The sequence below is a fragment of the Pelobates fuscus genome, chromosome 5, assembly GCF_036172605.1.
Source record: "Pelobates fuscus isolate aPelFus1 chromosome 5, aPelFus1.pri, whole genome shotgun sequence".
Classification (NCBI taxonomy): Eukaryota; Metazoa; Chordata; class Amphibia; order Anura; family Pelobatidae; genus Pelobates; species Pelobates fuscus.
Genome location: NC_086321.1, coordinates 335,505,137 through 335,531,513, shown reverse-complemented (window position 1 = coordinate 335,531,513; position 26,377 = coordinate 335,505,137). Strand labels below are relative to the sequence as shown.

At 37.4% G+C, this 26,377-nt stretch overlaps 1 protein-coding gene across 2 annotated transcripts in view; it reads left to right on the top strand.

Moving 5' to 3' along the window:
* The window catches only part of TOX2 (TOX high mobility group box family member 2), a 115,054-nt gene that overhangs the window by 54,919 nt on the left and 33,758 nt on the right, over window positions 1–26,377 (top strand). For both annotated transcript variants that reach the window (XM_063455740.1, XM_063455742.1), the window contains exon 3: window positions 19,773–20,018. In XM_063455740.1, coding sequence (XP_063311810.1) covers window positions 19,773–20,018 — 246 coding nt within the window. The remainder of the gene's footprint in view (window positions 1–19,772; window positions 20,019–26,377) is intronic.

The following is a 26,377-nucleotide window of genomic DNA, read 5'->3' as shown; positions in this document are numbered from 1 at the left end:
CACTTTACTAGTCTGCATACCAAACACTATGAGCACACTTCACCATTCTTTGAATAAAACTTTCTGTATTTCTTACCGCTAATCTGTGCTCTCTTTTGTGTTGTTGACAATCCATCATTTACCCTTTGTATTCTGATACCTGCCAGTACTCCAGAAGTCAGAGTACAGTCCTGATTCTGGACCATTATATTCTGCAGCTTGTACAACAGGGAGATAAACAATGACTTAATTGCAGCAGGAAAGGTTGGACTTATAGGAAGCAAAGTGCTGAGGGCTCTTTTACAGTTTACAGTCAAAATTGAGTGTGAGTGAATGCTTGCATGTGCTCCTGCTGCACTAGACGAAAATTCCAGATGCATGTGTCAAGGCGCACTCCGATCCCAAGCTCAACCTAATGCAAACTCAACAGACGCACTTTATGGCTTTTAGCTGCAAAATTATGAGCGCATTGAACCATGGGACAATGACTGTAACCAAAATAATGGGGGAGGGGGAGTAGAATGACTGAATAAATAAAATGCATTGTTCCTTTTTAGATTTTTTTCCCATTTGAGGAAATTACAATTTAAAAGCAGACATCATTTTTTTTTAAAAATGCCTATTACATGTCCCTTTAATTTCTGCAGTTCTATGTGTGCTCCTGCCCTAGTCTGTTGTCCAGCTTGTATGCAAATTACCCAGATTGCTCTGCATTTTCATAGCTGTTTGCTCTGCAAACACTGCACGTTGTACTATGTGCTCCCTCTACTGTCCCGCTCTCCGTCTGCATGTCCAAAAACTCTCGTCTTTTAAACGTATGTTTCTATATTGGCATAATGCTGCTATGTAATATATGTCGGAATTGTTTTGTTTGCTCAGCACGCCCACTATTGGCTCTTTTGTCATAATCTTATAGATCAGGTACAGCAAGCAGATTCCTAAACAAAAAAAAAAACATGCAGAGTAATCTGAGGGCTCTAATTACTAAACTATAACTTGTGGTTAATTGATTTCTAAATCATAAAATCAATTGACTTGGAGATTGTATCAAATGTTTATTTATTTATTTATTTTTAGATCATCTTATTCTCAAGGTTATTCAATAAAGTGTGCATTATGCAAAATTCAATGCAATTTAACATTTTAAGGTGAAATAGCCCATTTTCATATGCTTTTTAAGTCTTCTATGTTTCCAGTTTGTCTATTTTGACTTATCATTTAAAGGAACACCTGGCACTATAGTGTTTAACAATTTAGGTAATCAGCCCCCCTCTGATCACATGGGAAAGGTGATTTGAATCACCTTTTCTCCAGGCTGCGCCTGTCTTGCCATGGCTGGCTCCGCCTCCTTTGCTGAGCCAATCAACATCTCCTCATAGAGGTTCATTGAATTAATGCATCTCCAAGGGGATCGCTTAACTCCTCCACGCAGAGCGCCAGTGCTGCACACTTTGCAGAACTGGACTAGGAAGCAGCTCGAGGGGCTGTCTGAGTGACTGCCACTAGAGGTGTTACTAGGCACCAATGTAAACACTGCCTTTTCTCTGAAAAGGCAGCGTTTATATTGGACAGCCTGCAAGCAAATTATATAAATACCATTACATTACGCTGTGGTGGTTCTGGTGACTATAGTGTCCCTTTAAGTTTTAATTTGAATTCCTGACAATTCTCAATTCAGTGAATAACTCTGGCACGTAAATAAACTCCTGAATAGCTCTGCCCTACAAAACAGTAAACCCTCTACTCCCCCAACCCCCTCTGCTCTCACAGTGGGACACACTAAACTTACACACATACACACACACACATACGCAATGTCACCATGTTTACAACAGACAAATCTGCTTCCTTCCAAGAATTCTCAACGAGTTTGAATCTCAGGAAATGTTGCTTTCTCCCCGTGAACAATAACTATGAATTTATAAGTGGTTGAAAATACATTGCGGATTTAACTGCAGCAGAATTAGGGAGGGGGGGGTGGTTGGGGGTTGGAAAGAGGGGAAACAGAGTTCATTGGCACGCATCTTTTGGGACTAACTTAGACTTAGCCATAAAAATAGCTCCAGAATAAAGCATTTCACCTTTCCCCTGGAATTATTAATGATATGGCATTTGCAAATGGCAAATTAATCTGACAGCATGTCATTGAGGTTCACTAGTCATCGAGGAAATAAATAATCCACACAGTATCCCCCCCCCCCACCCCCCTCTCGCAAACGTAGGACATCTGTTATGGAACTACAAACCACATGATGCTTTGCCAGCTAGTAAGCTGCAAAGCATCATGAGAGTTGTATTTCCAATTGACTTACAACCAGATTGGTGTACCTGTACTGGAGTAAGAAAAAGAGAATCACGTGGACAGCATCTTTTTGTCACTACCTACTTCTTTAAAGGATCACTCCGCTGCCTAAATATAAATCAATGTTTGGTAGATATACCCCCAGTGAAAACATGCATGCATTTGATTTTGCATTTCTTTTCTTTTTCATTAGGTGTTTATCTAAAAACAACTTGCAAAAGCAGCAGACCAGTTGTCTGATTGACAGCCAGTGGGTGTAATAAGGTTTATTTATAAAAGTGCAAATTTCTATTGAAATCTTCACTTTTTTGTCCCTTTAACCCCTTAAGGACCAAACTTCTGGAATAAAAGGGTATCATGACATGTCACACATGTCATGTGTCCTTAATGGGTTAAGTAAGAAATGCATTTTACACTTTATGTCATGGTATAGCATATAGATTACTAGAGTTTCATCCACTAACCAGTCATAGGCAACCCTCGGCACTCCAGATGTCGTGGACTTCATCTCCTATAATGCTCTTGCAACCATAATGCTGGCAAAGCATCGGGGTAGATGTAGTCCACAACATAAGGGGAATTGTCCGTGCGAGAATTAGAAGGATTGTTCTGCTCTCCCCGTCACTCATTTGTCAAAAATATCTAAATGCTACTAGCATAGGGGTTAATGATGACAAATTATTGGCTCCAGCGGGGACATTTTTAAATAGATTTTTCTTAACTTCTATACATTTGCTATCACAATATAAGATATAAATTGAATTTTCAGTACTTTAAAGGGTTAGTTCAAGCACCATGACCCCTTCAGGGTTTTCAAGTGATCGTGGTGCTCAGAGTCTATATGTGCAATGTTTTAGTTTCAAACACTGCACATACAGAGCAATTTTAGATTGCTGGCTGCCCAAGGTGTAACTTCACTTCTGGCAGTGTCGTTATCCAACCCGAATCCGTTCTAACTAATGCAAACTCTGTGCTTATTCTTTGAACAAAAAGCATTTCACTAGCTGAGAACACACAGCTGGTAAGACCCAGGTAAGAGGGCGTACAGTTTGCCCCATCACCAGGGAATGGCACCAGGGTACTCCTCAGTGGGCTACTGGTTATGATTCTTGGAGTAACCCTTTAATTCTATTTAAACATCTGTGTGCTTTGACTGATATTAAACTTAAACTAGCTCCTTTGCTGTAAATGTAATGATGTGGGCTGTTATTACTGGTGGCACAAGTTTCAAAAGCAGTTTATTTATAAAATACTGTCATGTTCAAAAGTGTTGTAATATCTAGCATTCAGACAGACTGTATTCTCCCCACGACTTCTCATCACAATGAATTGGTCACAGTTCGCAAAACAACAGGATGTGGCAAGGGTCACCATTTACAGCAGGTGTCAAGCATCATTACTAAACTCACTCAGGGGAAAGTGGATGCAGCAGAGCAGCTAAAACAAAACACACACACACACACACTAACAAAAACAAATGTACACACAATAAAAAAATTAATACAAAAACAAAAATACAAAGATAAAAATTATATATATATAAATATATATACTATAAGAAACTATTAGAAACATAATTTTACAAACATATACACAAGGAATAGTGCATTATACGTATGATTAAAATAATAACAATAATTGTATTATTTATATAGCGCCAGCAAATTCCGTAGTGTTGTACAATGGTTGTATAATAAAATGTTTGCTCTTAATTTACACAAAGCAGAGCTAAGATCTGTCCTAATAATAGTCCACCTTTAATTATCTGAAGGTGCCTGTGTAACACATGTTTGTAATGCCCGCTAACCCGCCCATCCTCGGAGCCATGCAAAAGAGAAACGAGGACTTTGCGCATAACAGAGATATTGATGGTTTAAACTGTGAGTTGTTGGGAATCCACCGGGAAATTGAAAATTTAAGGCCAGTATAGCTGAAATGGAAATAAATGGAGATTTTTTTTTTCCAGTTGGCTATCTCCTGGCTATTCTCATTAAATCACAATATATTGAATAACCTTATAATAGTGCAGTTCTCAATAATGTTCTTGGTTACCTATAACTCGCCCACAATGCTTAGGTTGGTTACATCAAGGTACGACTTGAACAACTTCTCAATGATCAGGACGAATGTGGGGCATCTCCATTGACACAACTCACACTACTAGTGACGCCAATAATAGGCAAGCCCTCCAGGAAAATAACGGCAGGTGGGCCAACTGAAGTGGCCTGTCTGGCTGGCCCCAACCTAAAGGAGCATGCAGAGAGTACTGCAGAAGTGCTCTCTGCTAGGCCCTAGTGCCCATTCAAAGCATGCCTAATAAAGCTCTGTGCTATTCCGGAGATGATTGCCTGGTGTTAACTAACATAGGACCTCCCAGAACACAATCGGGATGGCGGAATAAGATCCTCAAATCGGGATTGTACAGCACTTTACTCTATAATATAGAAATTGATAGATGATATGGAAGAGGCAAAAATGGGCATTAATTCTCGGGATGAAATATAGTTTTGCCTCCTTATAAATCAATGGTAAGACCATAAACTGGGTTTTTATCTTCTTTTGGATCAACAACAAAGACAGACGTGAGAAGGGCTGAACTCGATGGTCATATGTCTCTTTTAAGCCTATGTAGCTATGCAAAAAGAACATTTCATTATAATTTTTTTTCAAATGCGGAAAGTTCTAGGCTGTGTGCAGTGGCGGAACTACCGCGGTTGCAGGGCCTGCGCGGATTAAGCCCCCGGGGCCGCATTGAAGGGGTCCATTGTGTGGACCATGCTTTTATGGCCACTCGATGGAAATTAATTTTTTGTGATGATGTCAGATGCTGCCACGCTGGGAGGAAGTGACTGCCTCGGTCACTCCTCCCAGCAACCACCGGGAGCTGTGGAAGGAAGAAGGGAGTCAGAGTGGAGACTCCCATCAGACTGAGCCACCACTGGACCCAGGGAAAGTCACCCTCCTGCACCTAATAGGTAGGAAACAGGAGGGTGACTAAAACATTTTGTAAATGTGTGTGTTTGTTTGTATGTATGTGTTTGTGGATGTGTGTCTGTATGAATGTTTCTCTGTATGTGTGTCTGTATGTGTGTGTGTGTTTGTGCGTGTGTATGTCTGTGTGTGTGTGTATGTATGTGTGTGTATATGAATGTGTGTGTGTGTGTGTGTGTGTGTCTGTATGTATGTGTCTCTGTGTATGTGTGACTGTTTTTATGTATATTTATGTATGTATGTATGTGTGTTTGTATGTATGTGTGTCTGTGTGCGTGTATGTATGTGTGTCTGTTTGTATGTATGTGTGTCTGTCTGTCTGTGTATCTGTATATGTATCTGTGTGTGTGTGTTTGTATGTATGTATGTATGTATGTATGTATGTGTGTTTGTATGTATGTGTGTGTGTGTGTTTGTATGTATGTGTGTGTCTATATGTATGTGTGCCTGTATGTGTGTGTATGTTTGTCTTTGTGTGTCTGCATGTGTATCTGTTTGTCTATATGTGTGGGAGGTGTCAATGTACGGGAGGGGGAGGGTAGACATATGGGGGCTGGCGGAGGTTAGACGTATGGGGGGCCCCGTGGTTTCTAGTTACACCTCTGGCGGTGTGTCTATTTTTTGTGATGCTGTTCATAAACCAACATAAACACAAAACATAATTTCAGAATGCCCACCCTTGCCACACAGTTTATTGCACTCTCTTCACAACATTTCACAGAAGGCACCAGACCCTCGAACATGTAAGTAAAAAGGAGTGTTATAATCCACAATAGGTGGCAACGTTTTGGTACCACTAAGCCTTTCTCGATTCATATTTTTATCATGTTATCCAGTTTTAACGCAACTGGAGAATGTATGTTTCTTTCTTTCTTTCTTTCTTTCTTATTCTGCTGTGACAATAGCTGTCTATTAGATTTTTCATTCCTTTTCATATATTATTAATCTTTTTACACTTTTTCTTATTTATTGTTTTGTTTTTGGTGTCCATATGAAAAAATTAGATGGAAATTAAAATGTTATATACCTTTCCAGTTTCCAAGATTTACTGACAAATTTTTCAAAGGCGTCTTCAATACCAGATATAGGGTTTAAAGGGACTTTATTAACATTTAAGCTCTTTTACCGTGGTACAACTTTCTACAGTACCTTCATATGACTTCAGAGTCCCACAGAATCTTCTGTCACTAACAATACCTACTCCCCCTTCCCACATTGTTCTCTGCAAACACTTTCTGAATAAAAGACACAAGAAAATAATTAACATTTTAGATTTTGAAAGTTCAAAGAATAGGAGTGATTGATTGAGCCATACGATTAGGATGTGCCATTAGTAGTCAAGCACCCCCTACCCATGACGTGTTTTTCCCAAAATCTGGAATAGGTAAGAATTAACTATTTTTATTAAACATATAAGGGCAACATTTTCAAACAGAAAAAACAGTCACAAATTCAGCACTTTCCGAGATCAGTTTAGGCTAAAATTGTCAATTCTCTTGTCCAACCGTAAGATACCTTAAATTTGACAAAAGAAGTGTAATTTTATCTTTAATTTGAAATCCTTTAATGTAAAACATTGTCGTTTTTACAAAACAGCAATGTCTATATTAAGGGGTCAACCACCCCTCTAGTTGTTATCTTCTTGCCATCTACTAGTGGGCGCTTCTGCCTCCATTACCAAGTATAACTTAGTTCTTCAATCACATACTGATAGCAGCATTTGATTCGAGAAGCGCAGTGTTTTGCCATGCATGCATTCTTGTCCCCAATGTTTCTCTTTAAAAAGCATTGGATTGGACCAATGAAGCGGGTGACATCAGCAGGGATGCTGATGTCATCTGCTGCGGAGGAGTCTCAGCGCTGGATATGAGGTGAGTAATCTCTTTGAAGCTTCACTTTTACAGAGCAAGACTGTGATCACATCGATAGAAGGGAATCTTTAGTCCCAAAAAAACAATTGTTATTTTTTCGGACTTTAGGTTCTTTTTAAGTGCATTTCAGCCTGTGTACAAATTTAAACCTCTTTAGTTTAGAAAAACATCGCCTGAGAGGGGATATGATAACATTATACAAATATTTTGGGGCCAATACAAACCATTGTGTGGAAATCTATTCACAAACCGGACTTTAAATTACACACGAGGTCATGTGTTTAGACTGGAAGAAAGAAGATTTCGTCTAAGGCAAAGGAAAGGGTTTTTTTTTTACTGTAAGAACAATAAGGATGTGGAATTCTCTGCCTGAATAAGTGGTTTTATCAGAGTTCATACAGATGTTCAAAAAGCAACTAGATGCATACTTGCAAAAACAGAATATTCAAGGATATCATTTTTCAATGTAGGGTAATAGCTTCTTGATCCAAGGATAAATCTGACTGCCATTCTGGGGTCAAGAAGGAATTTCTTTCCTAGTTTGTTGAAAAATTGGGAGTGCTTCAAACTGGGTTTTTTTTGCCTTCTTTTGGGTCAACTGAAAAAAACAAATGTGAGGAAGTCTCTTTTCAGCTATGTAACTATGTAACTACTAATTGCTGTATAGTGAATAATTCCAATGGACATGAATGTTTAGGTGAACTCTAGAACCTGCTCTATCCTACTTATTCTATTAACCTTCACTACAGGTCATAAGCACCATGTACCTTAGCGGTCCAACATCTTTCAGCTGTTCCTGGACTACAAATCCAGACTGTACAGACTGATTTTATAGAATATATTTAATTACAGACCTTAAAGGTTCAACATGTATTTCTGAATGTGTCTAATGTACAAAATATATTTAGATCTTTTACCAATCCCAAACATGTTTTTTTCCCCCAGCCCCCCCCCCCCCGCTTTAGAATGAAAATTAATGAATTAATATAAAAAAAATGATTGCAAATAAATGATTGATTTAAGAACTGCTGCGCTAGCTACTTCAAATTGTGTCATTTTAACAACTCCCGACTTCTTACTATACATGAAATGTATTCCGCTCTTTAAAAAAAATCTCCTTTTTTCATAACGTCAGTTGCTGTATAATGCAGTTGCTGAAATGATTTTCCTTAATAAAATCGGTTGCCATAGAAATCCCATTTCTCTCCCTCTCTCTTTGCTGAAACTGTCTCTCCTCATTTTTATCAAATCGTTCCACAGAAATCTTTTTTTTTTCTTTCTAAAATGCAATAACCATTTCTCCAATACAACATCCCATAAAAATGATTGCACTCCTAGTATAAGTATAATTTATTAAATATTTTTTTCCTTTTGCAAATACAGCAATATTTTTTTTTACTTTGCTGAGGCATCTACATCTTTATATTACATTTACAATGTTCTGCACCTTAATTTTTTCTTAGATATTGTTTTATTATTGTTGGGTTTTTTTTAACCGTGTCAGAGCAGTGGAGGGAGAGATTTCAGATCACTAAACCTAGTCACTTTTTATTTAATATTGCTTTTACAAACTCTGTTATATTTATTTTCAGTCATTAATGTAAGACAATAGGGGACAATCATTTTTTTTCTTATAAAGCATAGTTGAGGATTATGCTGTTACATAGTTATATAGTTACATAGTTACATAGCTGAATAGAGACTTGCGTCCATCAAGTTCAGCCTTCCTTTGTTTTTTGCTGTTGATCCAAAAGAAGGCAAAAAAAAAAAAAAACAGTTTGAAGCACTTTTGCAACAAACTAGGAAAAAAAATCTTCTTGACCCCAGAATGGCAGTCAGATTTATCCTTGGATCAAGCAGTTATTACCCTACATTGAAAAATTATATCCTTGAATATTCTGTTTTTGCAAATATGTATCTAGTTGCTGTTTGAACATCTCCTACAGACTCTGATAAAACCACTTCTTCAGGCAGAGAATTCCACATCCTTATAGGTCTTACATTAAAAAAAACTTTTCTTTGCCTTATTTTTTGTGATATATACATTACCTAAGTATCTTATATATATTTATATAGTATTTTTTTTATTAGTTTTTTTTTAGAAACACAGCGAGTTTTACAGTTATTGCTAGGACACAAGGTAATTCGCAAAAGTGGTAATTGTGAGGAACTCAAAGTGAATTTCAAGTTAAGTCCAAAATAGTCAAACTAAAAGCATAGATGACTGTGTGAATTTTCAAATCCAGCTATTTGTGCCTTAAATTTGGAATTCAATTTGAAAAGTAGGAAAAACTCCAATTTGCATATATCCCAATTAAAGGGAAACTGTAGGCACCCAGACCACTTCAGTTCATTGATGTGGTCTGGGTGCAAACTCCCATCACCCTTAACCCTACAGTGGTAATTATTGCAGTTTTCATAAACTGCAATAATTACCTGCTAGGGTTAACTCCTCCTCTAGAGGTACTTCCAGGATCGATGGCGACTTTTGGTCGCCTAAACGACGCTGGATGTCTTCACACTCTGCATCAGGACTTCCACCGTCACTGGGATACCCATAGTAAAGCATTGAAATTTTGCCATTGCCGCGCATGCGCATTAGGTCTCCCCTGCCGGCGGACGTCTGAGGGGTAGGAGTGTAGGTGGGGCGGAGCTGAGCTAGCGCTGAGGGGTGGGCCTTGACAAATGGGAGTTTGTTTTCCTGGCACTAGAGTTTCCCTTTAAGGTTTCCTTGAAATGCTAAAAGCATGGCTAAAATATAATTTTGGTATAATTTCCCTACAAAACCATCAATCAATGAAAGCTCAATGGACTATAATTTAGCATTCTAGCAATACTTATTTTTTGCATAAACAACAAGCCAGCTTTTGTGGGTATGAATTCCTTTCTACACAGAAGCACATCACAGATAACAAGTGTACCTTCCTCCCTTGCACATTAAGGATGCAAGGTCATGTTAAGCACAATTATTTGGCACGTTATGGGACACCTGCACATTTCAACTTATTGAATAAGCCTATTGTTGCATACTCTCTGTATCTAGAAACACGCAGACTCTCTTAACTCCATCATTCTCGCCAAACCTAAAATGTTAGTAAGTTTCATTCCCCATGATGCTAAGCGAGTCTCTGTGCAACCATCTTGCTTGCATAAAAGACCTCATCTGAGACTTCTGGGATAAGCATACTTATATAAAATATGTAAGTTGTAGCAATGTTGTCACCCAATAAAGCACGCTAGGCTTAATTTCTTCAAGTATATCAGAATATTGCACAAATGTAAACACTATGGATATTATTTACTAGACACTTGACTTTAGTGAATTGAAAGGCAAACTGCAAAATGTAAGCAACAATAGTTGGATCGTAAATATTCTCTAGCTCGGCTGAAAGCACAAGTAGGCAATTTAAGCCAACATTTTTAGAAAATTCTGTATTTAGTTAGCTCCAATTTGGGGTTTAGTTAATAAAATCCAGTATAATTAAAAACAGGTGATTAAGCTTCACAATACTGTGGGTGTGATATCCTTTTAGCTCAGGGACACAGATAAAATGTTTATGTATGTTGTGTCCTACAAGGGGCTGTAGGGAAGGGAGGTTTGCTAGAGTAATACATTCTTTTATACTGTAACAAATATTTGGCACATCACGGAACACCTGCAAATCCAAACAGTGCTTATTGTTGTCTAGCCTGTACAACTAGATACAGGTAGTAGAAGTGGTACTCGTATGTGGAAAATGCATTCCATCATTCAAATATTAAAGTCTATGAGCTCTTACAAACGCTCTCGTTAACTTCAGGAGTCTAAAGGCAGGCTGAGTGTCATGGGCAATGCAGTTAATTTATGGGTTGCCTAGTTCGTCATCACTATTGTGGGTGATGCAATGACATACAGAGATAACAAGAAGTATTATTATTACTGTGCATCAAGTTTCAATGGACGGGCAACTGATCATTGGCGTGTACCCCATTGCCTGCTGGTGGCCTAGTGTGAAGGAGTTGGAGTCTCTTTTCTGCTTCGTTTTCAACATGAGATGCTGTCATATAAAATAATATATTTTATGGTAATATAAAGTAAGAAGAACAATACTAAGGAACAAAGAGGGGATCTAAATGACTGAGGCACATCAGCGTTTTCTCTCTAGAACATTAGGGATGGTGCCCCCAGAAATTTAGTGTTGGGATAAAGCAATGTTTTTACAGGGATGACTGGGGCTCACATTTTTTAGTATTGTGTTGTTTTTTTTAATATATATATGATATATTTTTGGATACTTTGAAAAATCATATTAAACGTTTATCCAAAAATATTAAATCGAGGCCTTAGTGAGTCATTCCATTGTTATATCGACTTTCACATGATTGTTCTCCAATAACAACAATTAAAGAGCAAATGGTGTAAAATATATAGAATTAGATTTCTTTGGTTTGGCGATTTTCTTATGTTGCTATGGCAACATAGTTTCTACCACCAAATGCTCATTTAATTCATGCATCATGTGACACCGAAGGGATACAGATTTGTAAATGGAATTAACAAGGTCCCTAAGAAAATGTTCAGTGTAGGTATTAAAAATCCAAACACCTGATTTATTTAATGCCTAATTTACATTTAAAAGTGTTTCCATTAAACTCATCTGCATATTGTAGAATAGCACATAAAATCCATTCACTGTCAACAACATATGTTGGTTTTATTTTACATTGCATTAAAACGCAAAATAAAATATTTTGCAATAAAATAAACTTATTTTACCTCCAATGGAGCAGTGGCCCTAACTGTATTTTTTTTTTCTGTCCTACACAGTACAGAAGTCTATAGATGTCAATTTATTGGGGAGGGCTCCTGGTTTAATTTGACATCAATCAAAATGCTAAATAACATTTTACAATAAAACACACTTCATCTCCACTGCATGAGTGGTTCTCACTTGACTGAGAAAAAAAAAAAATCAGGAAAAAAAAACTGTGTCTTTTGTAGTGAGTCCATACATTATATCACCAAGTTCCCTCTTCCGCACTGTACGGGAGCCTATGCAGATCAATGTATGACGGTCTCCTGAACAGCATCCAAGGGGTGTAGGAGGCGAGGAGAGCTCTGGGCATAATTTAGGTCACAGGCACTGGCTGTACTAGCAACCTACTTCACTCTTTGAAAATATAAACCTGTTTTTTACCTGGCAACTGTATTAACTGTATGTGGATTTTCTACCCACATACGGTCAAACGATTCCTTAGAGAGATATATAGTTTAGTGCACAAAACTTACCCCTTGCTACTAGGGAGTACATGTTTAGTCGTGGCAAGTAAAAAAAAATCACCCCTGGCTTGCAATGGTGAGTAATATTTAAAGGAAAACTGTAGTCACCCATACCACTTCATCTCAATGCAGTGACCCTGTACCATTAACCCTGCAATATAAAACATGCAGGGTTAAATCCACCTCTGGTGTCTGTCTTCCTGATAGTCGCTAGGGGTGCTTCCTCCTACAGACAAAGTAAAATTCAAGATGTCATCTTCCGAAATATTGCAATATTAAAATATTTTTCAAATTATTAAAATCATGGAAAGGCATTATCCAACAAAATATGAAATCAAGGCCTTAATCCTTCAGTTTATGAATCGACCTCAAGCTCTGTATGCGTGTTGTATGCCGTCATCCTTTGTCTGCAGTGCACATAGACATCTAAGCTCCGATCTGAAAGGGTTAATAATAGGAACTGTATTGTGTGTTTATATAGTTTGCCCATGCATATATGTACAATATATTGAGTTTCCCATCAGTTGGAAGTGCTCCGTTCGTCAGTCATACAAAAGTGGTATTTGAGACACAGTATATAAAATATTCAGCCGGAGTGATGCATTTTCTGAATAGCAAATGTGCCCCCGGATTACAGGCCATTCCATTAGCGTATCCATTAGGAAATGTTTTAAGGGCTCTTTCTGCTATATTACATTTTCCCATCCACCAGATGCTTAACTCTTTCTGTACCAGTTGATTGCAGTGTCTCTGCTGGAAAGGCATGTTTATCAGCATCGCCGGTGCAATGCGTTTTGTTGCCTCTGTTGTTGGATAAAATAACGTTGTAATTGTAAAGATAAAGCAATAAGCATTAAAAACGAACAGTCTTCACCGGCCAATCAGTTTACTGTAAAATCTGTTGGCTTCCGTTATCTGTGCAAACATTATAATATTTTTACTTCCTGAATTTATTTCTGTGTGCAAGCTTTCTGATGTGTCCATTGCAGGCACCAGAGGGAGTTGCAGTATACAAAACTGGTGGTGAAACGAGCAGTTTTAATGCAGTTTTAATATACACCCTTAATGCTGAAACTAGCAGCGATGGTGCGGTTGTACTAAAGGCACTCTATTGTAAAGCTTGCACTGGTGCTGCTTTTGCACCATTCTCCCTTGCTGGTGAAAATAGTGAGGTGTACTGCAAGTGCAGTACATGCAATCAGTGCTTAAGCTAGTAGTTGCAGCTGCACCACCCACACTTGGTTGTGAAACTACTAGTGGTGGTGCAGGTGCACCGTACACACTCAGTAGTGAAACTAGAACAGGAACTGAATGTGCAAAAAATGCACTCAATGAGGAAACTAAAAGCAATGCTGTAAGTGTAATTACACACACGGCTAACTAGTAGGAATGCTTCCATTTTTTAATAGTCAGTGGTGAAATTAGTACTGATGCTGCAGGCATAGTATACAAGATAGCAGTGTAAAAGTGCACAACACACACTCAAAGACAAAACTTGCAGTGTCTTAATTATCTGGTTAATAAATGATTGCTGCTACACGTGCAGTACATACACTCATTGGTTAAACTGCTAGTGGTGCTGTAGGTGTGCTATGCGTACTCAGTGGTGCTGCAAGTGCGCTACATTGATTCAGTGGTTAATGTAGTAGCCGTACACTTTTCAATTTACCTGTCCTTAACTGTCTGCAAGACGTAGCTGACGTTTTGTTAACAAGCTCTGAGAATGCTAAGAAACAATGATGTAATAATGATGTAATAATGATGTAAAAATGGTGGGCTGACAATGTTGCACATTGCACTTTAAATTATTTTTGTTGGCACTGGTTATTTACGCCAAACAAAGTTTGAACTTAAAGTATGACTTAAATTTAGAGTTAGGGTGTGCCAAGAAAATATATACTTATTCAAAATTAACTACAGTTTTTTTCCCTCAAAGTTTTGCTAAAAAAAACAACAAACAACAACATGTGATTAGGGCAATTCTCGTACAAAAATAAACTTGACATATACATTTCAAGCAAAGACGCAATATATAGATCGTTGAATAACCTGGATGTAATGGATCTATATAAATAGTAGCCACTGAATGCCAACAATGTAATATATGCAATATAATGAAAACAATAGTTCTACTAGAGTCTAGACTGATTGGTTATGCAATATTGTAGCAAAAATAAGTAAATCAAGTCCAATAGCAGTTAACCAGTATAGGGCCGTTTCTCATGGGATCAAGCTGTCAACCCCAAATGAGATATAATAAAGGCGATAAAACAGTCCAAAAAAGGGAGGATGTATGCAATTTATGAAAAGATATAATAAGCTCAGTAACTACTACCTGTAAACGCGGGGGCACCAACCATTGAATTAAATCCTACAACAAGCTGCACTGTTTATATATACTTATTGCATAACTCCCCCCACCTTTTTTGAGATTATATTTTTTCATCGACTGCAAACATCCTCTCTTGTTTGGACTCTTTTAGAAAGAACAAATTAGCAGTGTTCACTCCATTTCATGGTAGATGAATGATTTTAATCGCAAACCAACTAACCAGCATGAAGCAAAATGGACACTTTGGGCTGTCCAACCTGCGGCCCCCCAGATGTTGCTGAACTACAACTCCCACGATTCCCTGTCTGTCTTTTTAATTGAAAGAATCATGGGAGTTGTAGTTCAGCAACATCTGGGGGGCCGCAGGTTGGACAGCCCTACATGTGACCAATAAGTTTTAACTTTGTTTTGTTTTTTCACCTTGTCTTCAAACACTCACAGGGTTGATTATTAAAGTGAGTATTCAAAGTAAATTGCAAATTTAAGGCCAGAGTAGCCAGGCTGCTTTGCAATACGGCTATTTTGACTTTAAATTTTAAATGTAATTTGAATCTTCACATTAGTGAATAACCTTGTTAATTTACCCCCTGAAAGCTTCTGCCATCATGATATATTAGGAATCTATAGGAAGAATATAAATCAAGGTGTCATGTATGTACAATTATGTCTTCACTGTCGTGTAAGTGTGCTAGTGTGCATGTTTGTGCGCTAGTGTTTGTCTTTGTATGCATCCTAGTTTTTCCCTGTGTACTAGAGTCTGTCTGTAATTAGTTAGGTGTGTTTGGCAGGTTATATGTGAGTGGCTACTTATGCCTATTATTATGTAAATGAGTAGAATTCCACAAAATTGTCTGTCCAGAGCCCTGCAAATGGGTGTCCACGATAACAGTGTTAAGTTGCTGTTATTGTAATATGTTAACAGCACAGGTGTTAAACATTATGTGAACACCCAATGGGAAGATACATTGATGATTACACATCACCTCGTGTGCACAGACCTGTTTATAACTAGTAGCACATGTCTCTGTATAATTACGCTGATTGCATATTGTGAAGAGTGATTTTTCTTGCTTGTGTGTACCGTACATGTTCATCTAGAGAGGCAGGCCTTGCGCATGTATTTCTGACCCGTTTTAAAAGCTTTTTTTTTTTTTTACTGAACAGGTGCGCGACAGTATTATAAAAGTCAATTATAATTTACAGAGAGATTGAATTTACTTAATGAGTCCGTGTGCTTTCTCGATCAGCCCTGAAAGTGGGAACATACTGCTTTTTAAATGGTTGCTATGGGTGAATTAGCCAGATGTAGTCCTTAAGAGTGTGATATAAAAAGTGGGGGTTTGTTTCTGTAGTTTTGCTATTTTTTTTTTAATGAAACTTAATATAATTCTGAGGCATAACATTTACTTTGCTTTTAAAAAGTTCAACTCTATAATTTGCATTAACTCCTTTTTTAAGATTACGTTATTGAATAATCTGTGTAGTTTAACTATTATTCCTGTTTTAGAGAAACCTATGCAAATTGGGACTAAATACCTGCATCATCTTTGCAATCTACCTTCTTCTTGACGGTCAGGGATATTTTTAACTTCTGAATCAATAAGCTTACAATTTGTTTTGGTTATGTACAAGGCCATTATGCATATTTCAAACTAATAAAATGCATACCAAATTCAAAAAATGTAAATGTAGTTTGAATTGAAACATGTTTTTAAGTCTTCACCATCATCACTTATGCTGTGTATACAATATATGTTGTGAACTATTGGCGATATATACAGAATATAACATATCATTATACCTAGAAATTATGGGATGTTGTATTGATAAAATGCACAGATGTCTCATAGCATGCATCACGCCTATTGTTTGTATCTCTCTGAATGTATATTCATCTTAACGGAAGTCGTTTTATCAACTTCATAATGCTGAAAGGTTAATTGACCCTGCCAGGAACAGAAAAGCAGCCAAAATGTTTACGGAGAGTGAAAGATTGGTGACTTAACCAGCTGAGCTACTCTCCCTGGCTTTTGCACAACACAAGCAGATTTAAATACAGTTTTAATAACACGACAAATGCACCTCTTTATTCATTTCATAGCCTTGGTAGGTTACAAATAAGAAGAACATAGTAGAATTATTTCAGCATAAAATGTAGCTCTGCGATCATGTCCGTATTGCATGTTGCTCATAATTGCTGTTGCTTCTTAAAATAAATAGTTATAAATAATAATATAGCTTCATATTATGCTGTTAGACATCCGTTTGCTTGTTCTCAGCATGAAGCACGCAGAGAGTCACAAACACGGGGCATAAAGGCACGAGAAAATAGCTACTCAAGCAAAAATACTGACAATTCACAGACAAAAGTTAACTAGTATGTTGTTTAGAAGAAGATTGTAGAAGATGTACCTGTCAGAGAGAGAGAGACCTACACAGCGTCATCTTATCAGACTAAAGGCGTACTAAAACTACCCTCAAGCAAAACACAGCCATGATTTAACCCACAAACCCAATATACTGCTCATTCTTCTAGTTACTTGAAAGAGCCTAGGGCATCAAGTAAGGAGGAGCATCTTCTCAAGCACACCAAATGCAAGTGCTTCTAAGGGGGTTAGAGATAGCTGTACTTAAAGTACCATTTGCCTAGGGCAAAAAGGCAAAAATACCCACTGGGCCATCCAAAGCAGACAATCAATCAATCTCAGCCAGAACGGAAGACTGATGTAAACCATATTTAACCAATAAGACCTTAGTAACCAGCCAATACGTGGAAGGAATACAAAGTACTTGTACTTCCTCGCGTAGGAGATAGGTAGTCAGTTCTCCACAGCCCAGAGCAGATACGTGACTCCAAAGAATTGCTCTAACGTGGAAAATCCTATTGCTGTATAATATGGAGGTTGCGTACTAGTGTAAAAGGGACAGTATATGCACCAGAACTACTAAAGTTTAATGTAGTGCCTCTGGTGTCTATAGCCTGTCCCTGCAGACTAAGCACTGTAAACACTGCCTTTTCATAGAAAAGGCAGTGGTTACATTGCTGGTTAGTAACACCTCTGGTGGCAGTCACACCAACGCCCACTAGAGGTGCATCATAGTCTATTGCTGCAGAGTGTGCAGCCCTGGCATTGAGTGTCTCCATGCTCTGCACGGAGGCGCTGAATGTTCCCCCATGGTTCAATGCATCTCTATGAGGAAATGCACAATAACCTCCCAATGCTTTTCTTTAGTATTTGATTGGCTGAGATCATCAAGATTGATAATCTTAGCCATGGAGGCGGGGCCAGGCTTTAGTAAAAACACCTTTTCCATGTCATCGGAGGAGAGACGGTCACCTAAATAGTTAGTTAACACCATAATGTCAGAAATACAGGGGATTCGCTATTTGGAAATGATAACGTAAAAATATAATAGAGGTTTTCTATTCCAAGAAAGTTTTGTTGTATTTTATATATACCGGTATATATATATATATATTTTTATATATATATATATATATATATATAGAGAGAGAGAGAGAGAGAGATTGAGAGAGGGGGGGGGGAGAGAGAAAGAGAAATACTGTATATGAATATATATGCGAGTGTGTGTATATTATATGTGTAAAAATATCTATGTATATGTAGAAATGTGCTTATGTAAAATCCACTGTTGCAGTTTTTGTGGCAGTTAAATTCAAATACCCTCAGAACATAGCATTTCTTTTTACACATATAAAAAGAACAATCCGGAGAGATTTTTGTGAAAGTAATTATTCCTAAGAAGGATCATGCAGCTGTCACAATAGGCACATTATTAGGATCCTCATCCCATAGTGGGGCCGAGTAACTCTGACAGCAGCAACGTCAAGCTGATAACGGCCCATTAGCATTTCTATTATGGCCTATGAATGTGTAGAATATCTGCACGTCGCTCTGCGATATTATTGCTGCCCATTTCTATTCTTTGAGTTCACTTCCTGGGTATTCCTAAATTTTACTTTCAACCCCAATGAGCTGGTAAAAATCACAAACTATAGTTATTTATGCAATGAACATAGAGCTCGTTGCTTGTAATTTTTTGCTTAGCATTTTGTGTCGCTATTACAGTATTTTGTTTGTGCTTTTAGCAAAACTATCTTTTTATACTGACTACGAGAAACATATAACAATCTGTACAGCCTTTACTGGTCACCACAGTCTTTATAGTGACCCTAAGTCTAATGCCAAATAATGAACCTGTCATCTAAAAATATCTTCACGTGAAACAATACACTATACCGAAATGTTGTCTTAACATTTTTTTAAACGTCTCAGCAGTTTTTAATAAAATATATTTTTAATAAGACAGCTCTGCTGACTTGCCTTAGAGATTTTTTTATTGCTATCCTTGGCGCTAACCGCATCCTATCATAACGACTGATAGATAACTGGCCCTTTTTCCAGTATTCTTTAAAATATCTTTAATCATATATTTTATATTTTTCTCTCACATGCTAGAAGACTCCCCTTTCCATTATAGAAAAAAAACATACAAATCTCTTCTGGATTTTTTTGGGATTTTTTTGTGTGTATTCATTCTATTTGTTTCCCAAAAAACTGGTGCAGGTCGCCAAGGAAGATAGGCTGAAACGCAAAGAGAAAATTTATTTATTTTCTTTATTCTCCACTGAGGGGGGGAAGTTATCTTCCTGTTACAAAGGGAAATTAATGTTGTAATCAAGAAAATTGTTTTTATTCATTCTGAACAGCCATATCTAATGTGCCAAAAAAATGTAAGCCAAACGCAAATGATGTGCTTGCCATATTTTGTGCTTTTATGTGTAATGACTTCTGTATATGACATTTTCTAGAGCAGAGGTAGGCACTCCAGATGTTGTGGGCTGCATCTCCAAGAGTGCTCTTACAGCCATAGTGCTGCCAAAGCATCATGGGAGATGTAGTCCACAACATCTTAAGTGCTGAAGGTTGCCTTTCAATTTTCTATTGTCATATCGATTGTGTATTACAAATATTGGAAACATATACAACATATCTATCTTTTTACTGATTTCAGACATATAATGGTCAAAACGAAAATAATGAAGACTATGAGATTCCTCCTATCACTCCACCAAACTTGCCGGATCCTTCCCTCCTGCACTTGGTGGACCATGAGTCTGGATATCACTCACTGTGTCATAGCCTCCCTCCAAATAGCCTGATACCAACTTACTCTTATCAAAACATGGATCTACCTGCGATCATGGTGTCCAATATGTTGAGCCAAGAAGGACATCTTCTTTCTTCTCAGCTCCCCACAGTAAGTACTGAGCTTGTTTTCATTGACGCTTGTGTGATATTTAAATTATGCATTGGAATTATCCAAGGCCATGCCATGCATCCATACACATACCTCCCAAGAGTCCTTGTTTAGGAGGGACAGTTCCTACTTTGGGCCCAAATCCCCCTGTCCCTGTTTTCTACCCTAATGTCCCTATCTTCTAAGAGCTCCATATTGTTAGTGTGTCCGAGTGTATAACAGAGCTTTACAGATATAATACTCACAGTAATGTTTATTTAAACTATATTTAAATAGAATCGGCATTAGTGTCACAGGTCATCTCCAGGCTCTGCTTCATTACTTAGGTCTTGATTTAATATTGTTGGAAAGGCTTTCCAGATGATTTAATATTTTTGGATAAACATTTAAAATAATTTAATATTATGAAAATATAGTAAAATGTTTAATATTGTGATATATTTATATAGATTTTTTTTTTTTTAAATATGATCTATTATAAGGTATTTGAATATTTTGAAAAGGATATTTTAAAAGTGTATCCACAATTATTAAATACATTGGAAATTTTATCCAACAATATTAAATTGAGGCCCTAGATCTTATAGAGATAGAAACTATCTAATAAAAAATACAACAGACTTATGGTTGAGGGATTTGGTTTCCGCTTAGCTGTGCTGTGAAAACAAGGAACAATTTCCTTAAATTTCCCAACAACCTCGTCTGTGTTTTCTGGGTCAGTAAACCTTGCTCATCAAATTGTTGCTGCAGTTCAATCATTCAAGAAACACCTTAGAAATAAAATAACTAACATGTATGTAACTGGAGTACAAAAATACATGTTTTTTTTTATTTTTAAATAAATTAGATTTAGATTAGAATTTTCCTCAACTGGAGGACATCTGTAGAATCTTTTCCTTCTGCAGTGATGTTTGCAGAGACCATACCATTTGTTAATCTATCAGTCAATCCTAGTCTTGCCATGGGTTTAAGTGGGAGTTTTATACTTATCAGGTACACTATATGGACATATATATTGGGACACACCTCTTAATTATTGAATTCAGGTATTTCAATCAGACCCATTGCTACTGGTGTATAAACTAGAGCACCTAGCCATGCAGCTGGCATTTACAAACATATGTGAAAAAAAACAGGTCATTCTGAAGAAATTGATGAATTCAAGCAAGGTACTGTGATAGAATGCCACCTTTGCAATAAGTCAGTATGTGAAATTTCATCCCTGCTAGATATTCCACGATCAACTGTAAGTGGTATTATTGGAAAGCGTTTAGGGACAACAGCAAATAAGCCACGAAGCAGAAGAAAACATAAAGTCACAATGCGGGGTCCACGAGTGCTGAGGCACTTCCACTGGCATTAATATCAGCAAACTATGCAGCAGGAGCTTCATGGAATTGTTTTCCACGGCCGAGCAGCCACAAGCAAACCTCTCATTACCAAGTACAATGCCAAGCTTTGAATCTAGTGGTGTAAAGCACACCACCACTGGACTCTGGAGCAGTGGAAACGTGTTCTGAAGTGATGAATCGCGCTTCTCTGTAAGGCAGTCTGATGGGTTTGGGTTTGAATCTGGGTTTTGTGGATGCCAGGAGAACGTTAGCTGTCTCACTGCATCGTGCCAACAGTAAAGTTTGGTGGAGGAGGGATAATAGTATAGGGCTGTTTTTCAGTGGTTGGACTAGGCCCTTAACTTCCAGTGAAGGGAAATATTAATGCTTCATCACACCAAGACATTTTGGACAATGCTATCCTTCCAACTCTGGAGGAACAGTTTTAGGAAGGCCCTTTTCTATTCCAGCATGACTGTGCCCCTGTGCACAAAGCAAAGTCCATAAAGACATTGTTGGAAGGGTTTGGTGTGGAAGAACATGACTGGCCTGCACAGAGCCCTGACCTCAACCCCAGCTTACACCTATGGGATGAACTGGAAAGGAGATTGCGAGACAGGCCTTCTTGTCTAACGTCAGTGCCTGACCTCACAAATGCTCCACTATGTGAATGGGCAAAGATTCCAACAGAAACACTCCAAAATTTTGTGAAAAGTCTTCCCAGAAGAGTGGAAGCTGTTATAGCCGCAATGGGTGGAACAACTACATATTAATGTCTATGTATTTAGAATGCAATGTCATAAAAGTCCCTGTTGATGTAACGGTCAGGTGCCCAAAAACCTTTGTCCATATAGTGTATATGAAATAATTATAGGAATTAGCTTTCAATGAGAGAGTCTGCGCTGCATCATACATATTAAGTACAGCTGACCCTAGCTTTATTCACAAAAAGAAACATGAATTAAGCAAATCTTTACTCCAATAAAAGTCATTTTGCGGGTTCTAATAGTTTAATTAATGGAATTGCTACCAACAAATTAAAATTACATATCCGATAAACCCGGATGAGCAGGTGGTTTAACCTTTATGCTCATGCTTCTAATAAAAGCAATAGAAATGCCAGGATTGTGACTTCCTGGTCCACGGACAAGCTGTGGATTTGCAGCAAATTGGAGAATTCAGAGGAGAGAAGTTTTTTTTCTATTTTCATTACTTTTTTTAAAAAATATTTTTTATTTATTATTCATCTTTTTAATACATTATCTCCATAATTCAATAAAGAGGTGTGATGTGAACTTCAATGTTGAGTATCCCTTTGGTGATGCAAGAGGGGCGGCTGCTTACAGGGGTTAAAGCATTCAACAATATAATAATTTAAAAAAAAACAAGCAAAAGCACATTTATTGTACAAGTGTTTTTTTTTTCTAACCTGAATTGTCCTTAGTATAAGAGTGTAATTGTCTTCAATGCATATGTATGAATGTTCTCTGCTGATTGGTGATTGAAGGAGAGAATGGACCTACTGTCTGATGGGGCATGTTTGTCAAATCAAGCCCTACAGGACAGATCGTATGCTATGAATTTGCATGATTCTTCCAGTGCCTCTTTGCATTACAAGTTCCCATTTAGAAAACGCATTGTTTATTATTGTATTCCAATTGGCTTAAGTGGATTCAGAAGCTGCTCAGAAAAGTATAGGAACCTCTCAAGAACAGATAATGGACCCTCTCTTTCGAAATTGCAGTTTTTATCTACAGTCTAAATATAAATCGTCTTTACTGAGAATTTACAGGATTTTTTTTAATAAACATGGCACTATGCCTTGACAATTTTAATCATAAAATGGTTCTTAAAGATTCATTGACCTAGGAACTTCATTCCTTTTTGGGAGTTTAAAAGGTATGTTGCTTCAAATAACTCAACATATTACTCCTTGTAACAAACTCTTAAATTCCTCCTATTACTCCATATAACCCTCCCGGTAACTCCTCATATTATCCATATACCCTTTCTACAACTACTGCTCTTACTCCATATAACACTTCATATAATACCTCTTTTTAAATTCCTACTATTGCTGCATATAACACTCCTATAACTCCACATAACCCTCCCGGTGACTCCTTCTAATATTTATCCATATAACTCCTCCTATAACTCCATATAACCCTCCCGGTAACTCCTCCTATTTCTCCATTTAACTCATCCTATAACTCCATATAACCCTCCCGGTAACTCCTCCTATTGCTCCATTTAACTCCTCCTATAACTCCATATAACCCTCCCAGTAACTCCTCCTTTTGCTCCATATACAGCTTTTTCTAACTCCTCCTGTTACTCAAGATAACACTACCTATATAACACCTCATTTTACCGCATATAACCCTCCCTATAACTCCTCCTATTTCTCAATATAAGCTTCCCAATAACTCCTCGTATCACTCTATATACCCCTCTCATAACTCCTCCTATTACGCCACATAACCCTCCCTATAAGTCCTCATATTGCTCCATGTAACATCCCTATAATTACTCTTACAGCTGCTTATAACACTCCATATAAGTCCTCCATTGCTCCATATATCCCTTCCTATAACTCCTCCTATATAGCGCCATAAAACCACATTTTATAATGCCTACTGTCGCTCCATTCATTTCCTTATAACTTCTTCATTTTAACTCTTGTCATGTCACCTACCTACTAACAATACTTTGATTTGTCACTCTTCCTAACAATCTCTGGTAGTCCCAGTAGCATGGCATTGTTATAGCTCTTCATCTTTCAGATAATATATGTATGTTAGAAACCCTCCAGCCAAGACCCCATATCAAAACCATTCCCTTTCTGATACTACTGTATTTGACCCCATTTTCAGATTATGATCATTTACTCCACTCTTTCTGCTGCAGAAATAGAATATGTATAAATCAGTCTGTAAAATATCGAAGCGGGTTAGGGAGACATTAAGGGGGGGGTGGAGGGTTTGGATTTATTAAGCAGCTTCTAGGATTCTGAAATAATGTATTTTTTGAGCAGTCCTTGGAAACCGTTCTATATTTCTGTTTTATGGCTTCGTTTTACAAATGGAGCATTGGCTTCAATAAATCAGAGTTAGCCGAGATGAGAAGTGTTTAGTTTACCATCAAACTCCATCCCATAAACATGAAAATGCCTTCCAACATCCGCCTTATTTTAATGTAAAGAAATGCATATATAATGTTTTTATTTCATTTTTTTTTTTTGAGCTTCTAAGGGGGCAGGGGCATCCTCTGTGCATTTAAAATCTATTCTGAAATGATTCTATTTTTCCTAGCAGTTCTACCCTCGGGAGAAACATTTGAACATAAATCTGTTATGACATTAAAGAGAATTGTAAATAGCAGTCTTGGAAGGCCCCCCCCTCCCTCCCCCGCCCCCCCCCCCCCCCCCATTTAACACTTTCATGCCTAATAAACCTTTAAGAATCAAGCATCCACATGATACAAAAGGGGGCATTATAAAACAAGGGGGTACATTAAAATGTATTTAGGTTTGGGGTTACATTCGGTCAGTGGGTGCTTCAGATTAGTGGTCTACCCATATTGGTTAATGGGGTATCTGCACGCTGTGTATGGTAATTCTGCCAAAACTGTTAAGGGTGTTTACCCCTGTACACTAAGAATATGGGGTTTCAACATGAGTACACAGTTGTACCTAGCATTTTAATAATGATCACAGATATATGTGGAGCTAAAGAGATAATGTGCTCTTCTAACTCTCAACAATTATCACTCATTATCAAATCCAGGTTTAAAGTGAATCCCATTGTATTTAAACATACACACCAAGTGTCCCTATTTAGGAGGAACAGTCCTTATTTTGGACGCTAATCTCTATGTCCCTCTTTTGTATTCTAATGTACCTCTTTTCTAGTAGCTCTGTATTGGCGTGTCTGAGTGTATAACAGCTCCACAGCAATAATACTCACAGTAATGTGTTTTTAAAGTACAATACATATATTAAGACATCTGTTTGTGTAAATAAGATACATTGGTCGAGATATAAATTACATTTTATATTAACAGAAATTGTTATTAATAAGTCACCTAAAATTTCTCAAAAAAGCCCTTCCCCGTTCACACCCCTAAAGTGGGCCTCTTTGTCTTTTTAAAATACTCGGAGGTATAAAATTATCTTTGCTGTTGATTATTGATTAATTATCTTTGCTGTTTATTATTGATTTAAACAACAAAACAAACTGATGGATAGTTGTTTAGTGGAATAATTAAACTCTAATGGAATGATCAGGATGGACAAGCTTATGTCATCCAACTGCATTATCGTTATTAGACAGAGTTTTGTTCATAATCGGTGCAAATTTAAATGGGTTAAAATGTAATCAGCCTTGTTAAAGACCCATTTTCTTACATGGAGCCAACTAACCACTTATATTTGCCATAATCTGGAGATATAGTTGCACAATACAGTTTTCTCTTGATTATGTTGTGTATGTTTGTCCTTTTTACAGTTTATTGTTTTATATACATAAGCACATGGTCTTCTCTTCTGCCTTACATTATCAGAATGTGAACTGGCTTTTTTCTACTCTGTCAGTTGATTGACAACCGAGGTCAACCTTAGGTTGTCAATCATACGGTTACACACAGTTTTTGTCAATCATACAGTTACACAAAGGTTTTATGCAGTAAACTACAAATTGTCAGGAATACACCAGGGAATTAAATATTTTGGGACAAATCGCCTAACCGCCTAAAAATCAAAGTCAGCTATATGTCAAGCTCCAAGAACATTACCCACAATTCACAGCTTCGTCGGTAACCTGCTTGGGTTGTTAAAAAACAAAACAAAGAAGCAAAACAATGAATATTCTGGCTCTGTCTTATATAGCTGTCAGAATGAAGGGCAATAAGGTAAAGTAGTACTAAATTTACATAACTGCAACTGGTAGATGGAAATAACCCACACACCAAAAAGACAACATTTTATAAATATTTTTCTTCTTCGAAAAAAACAAACTGTGATCAACA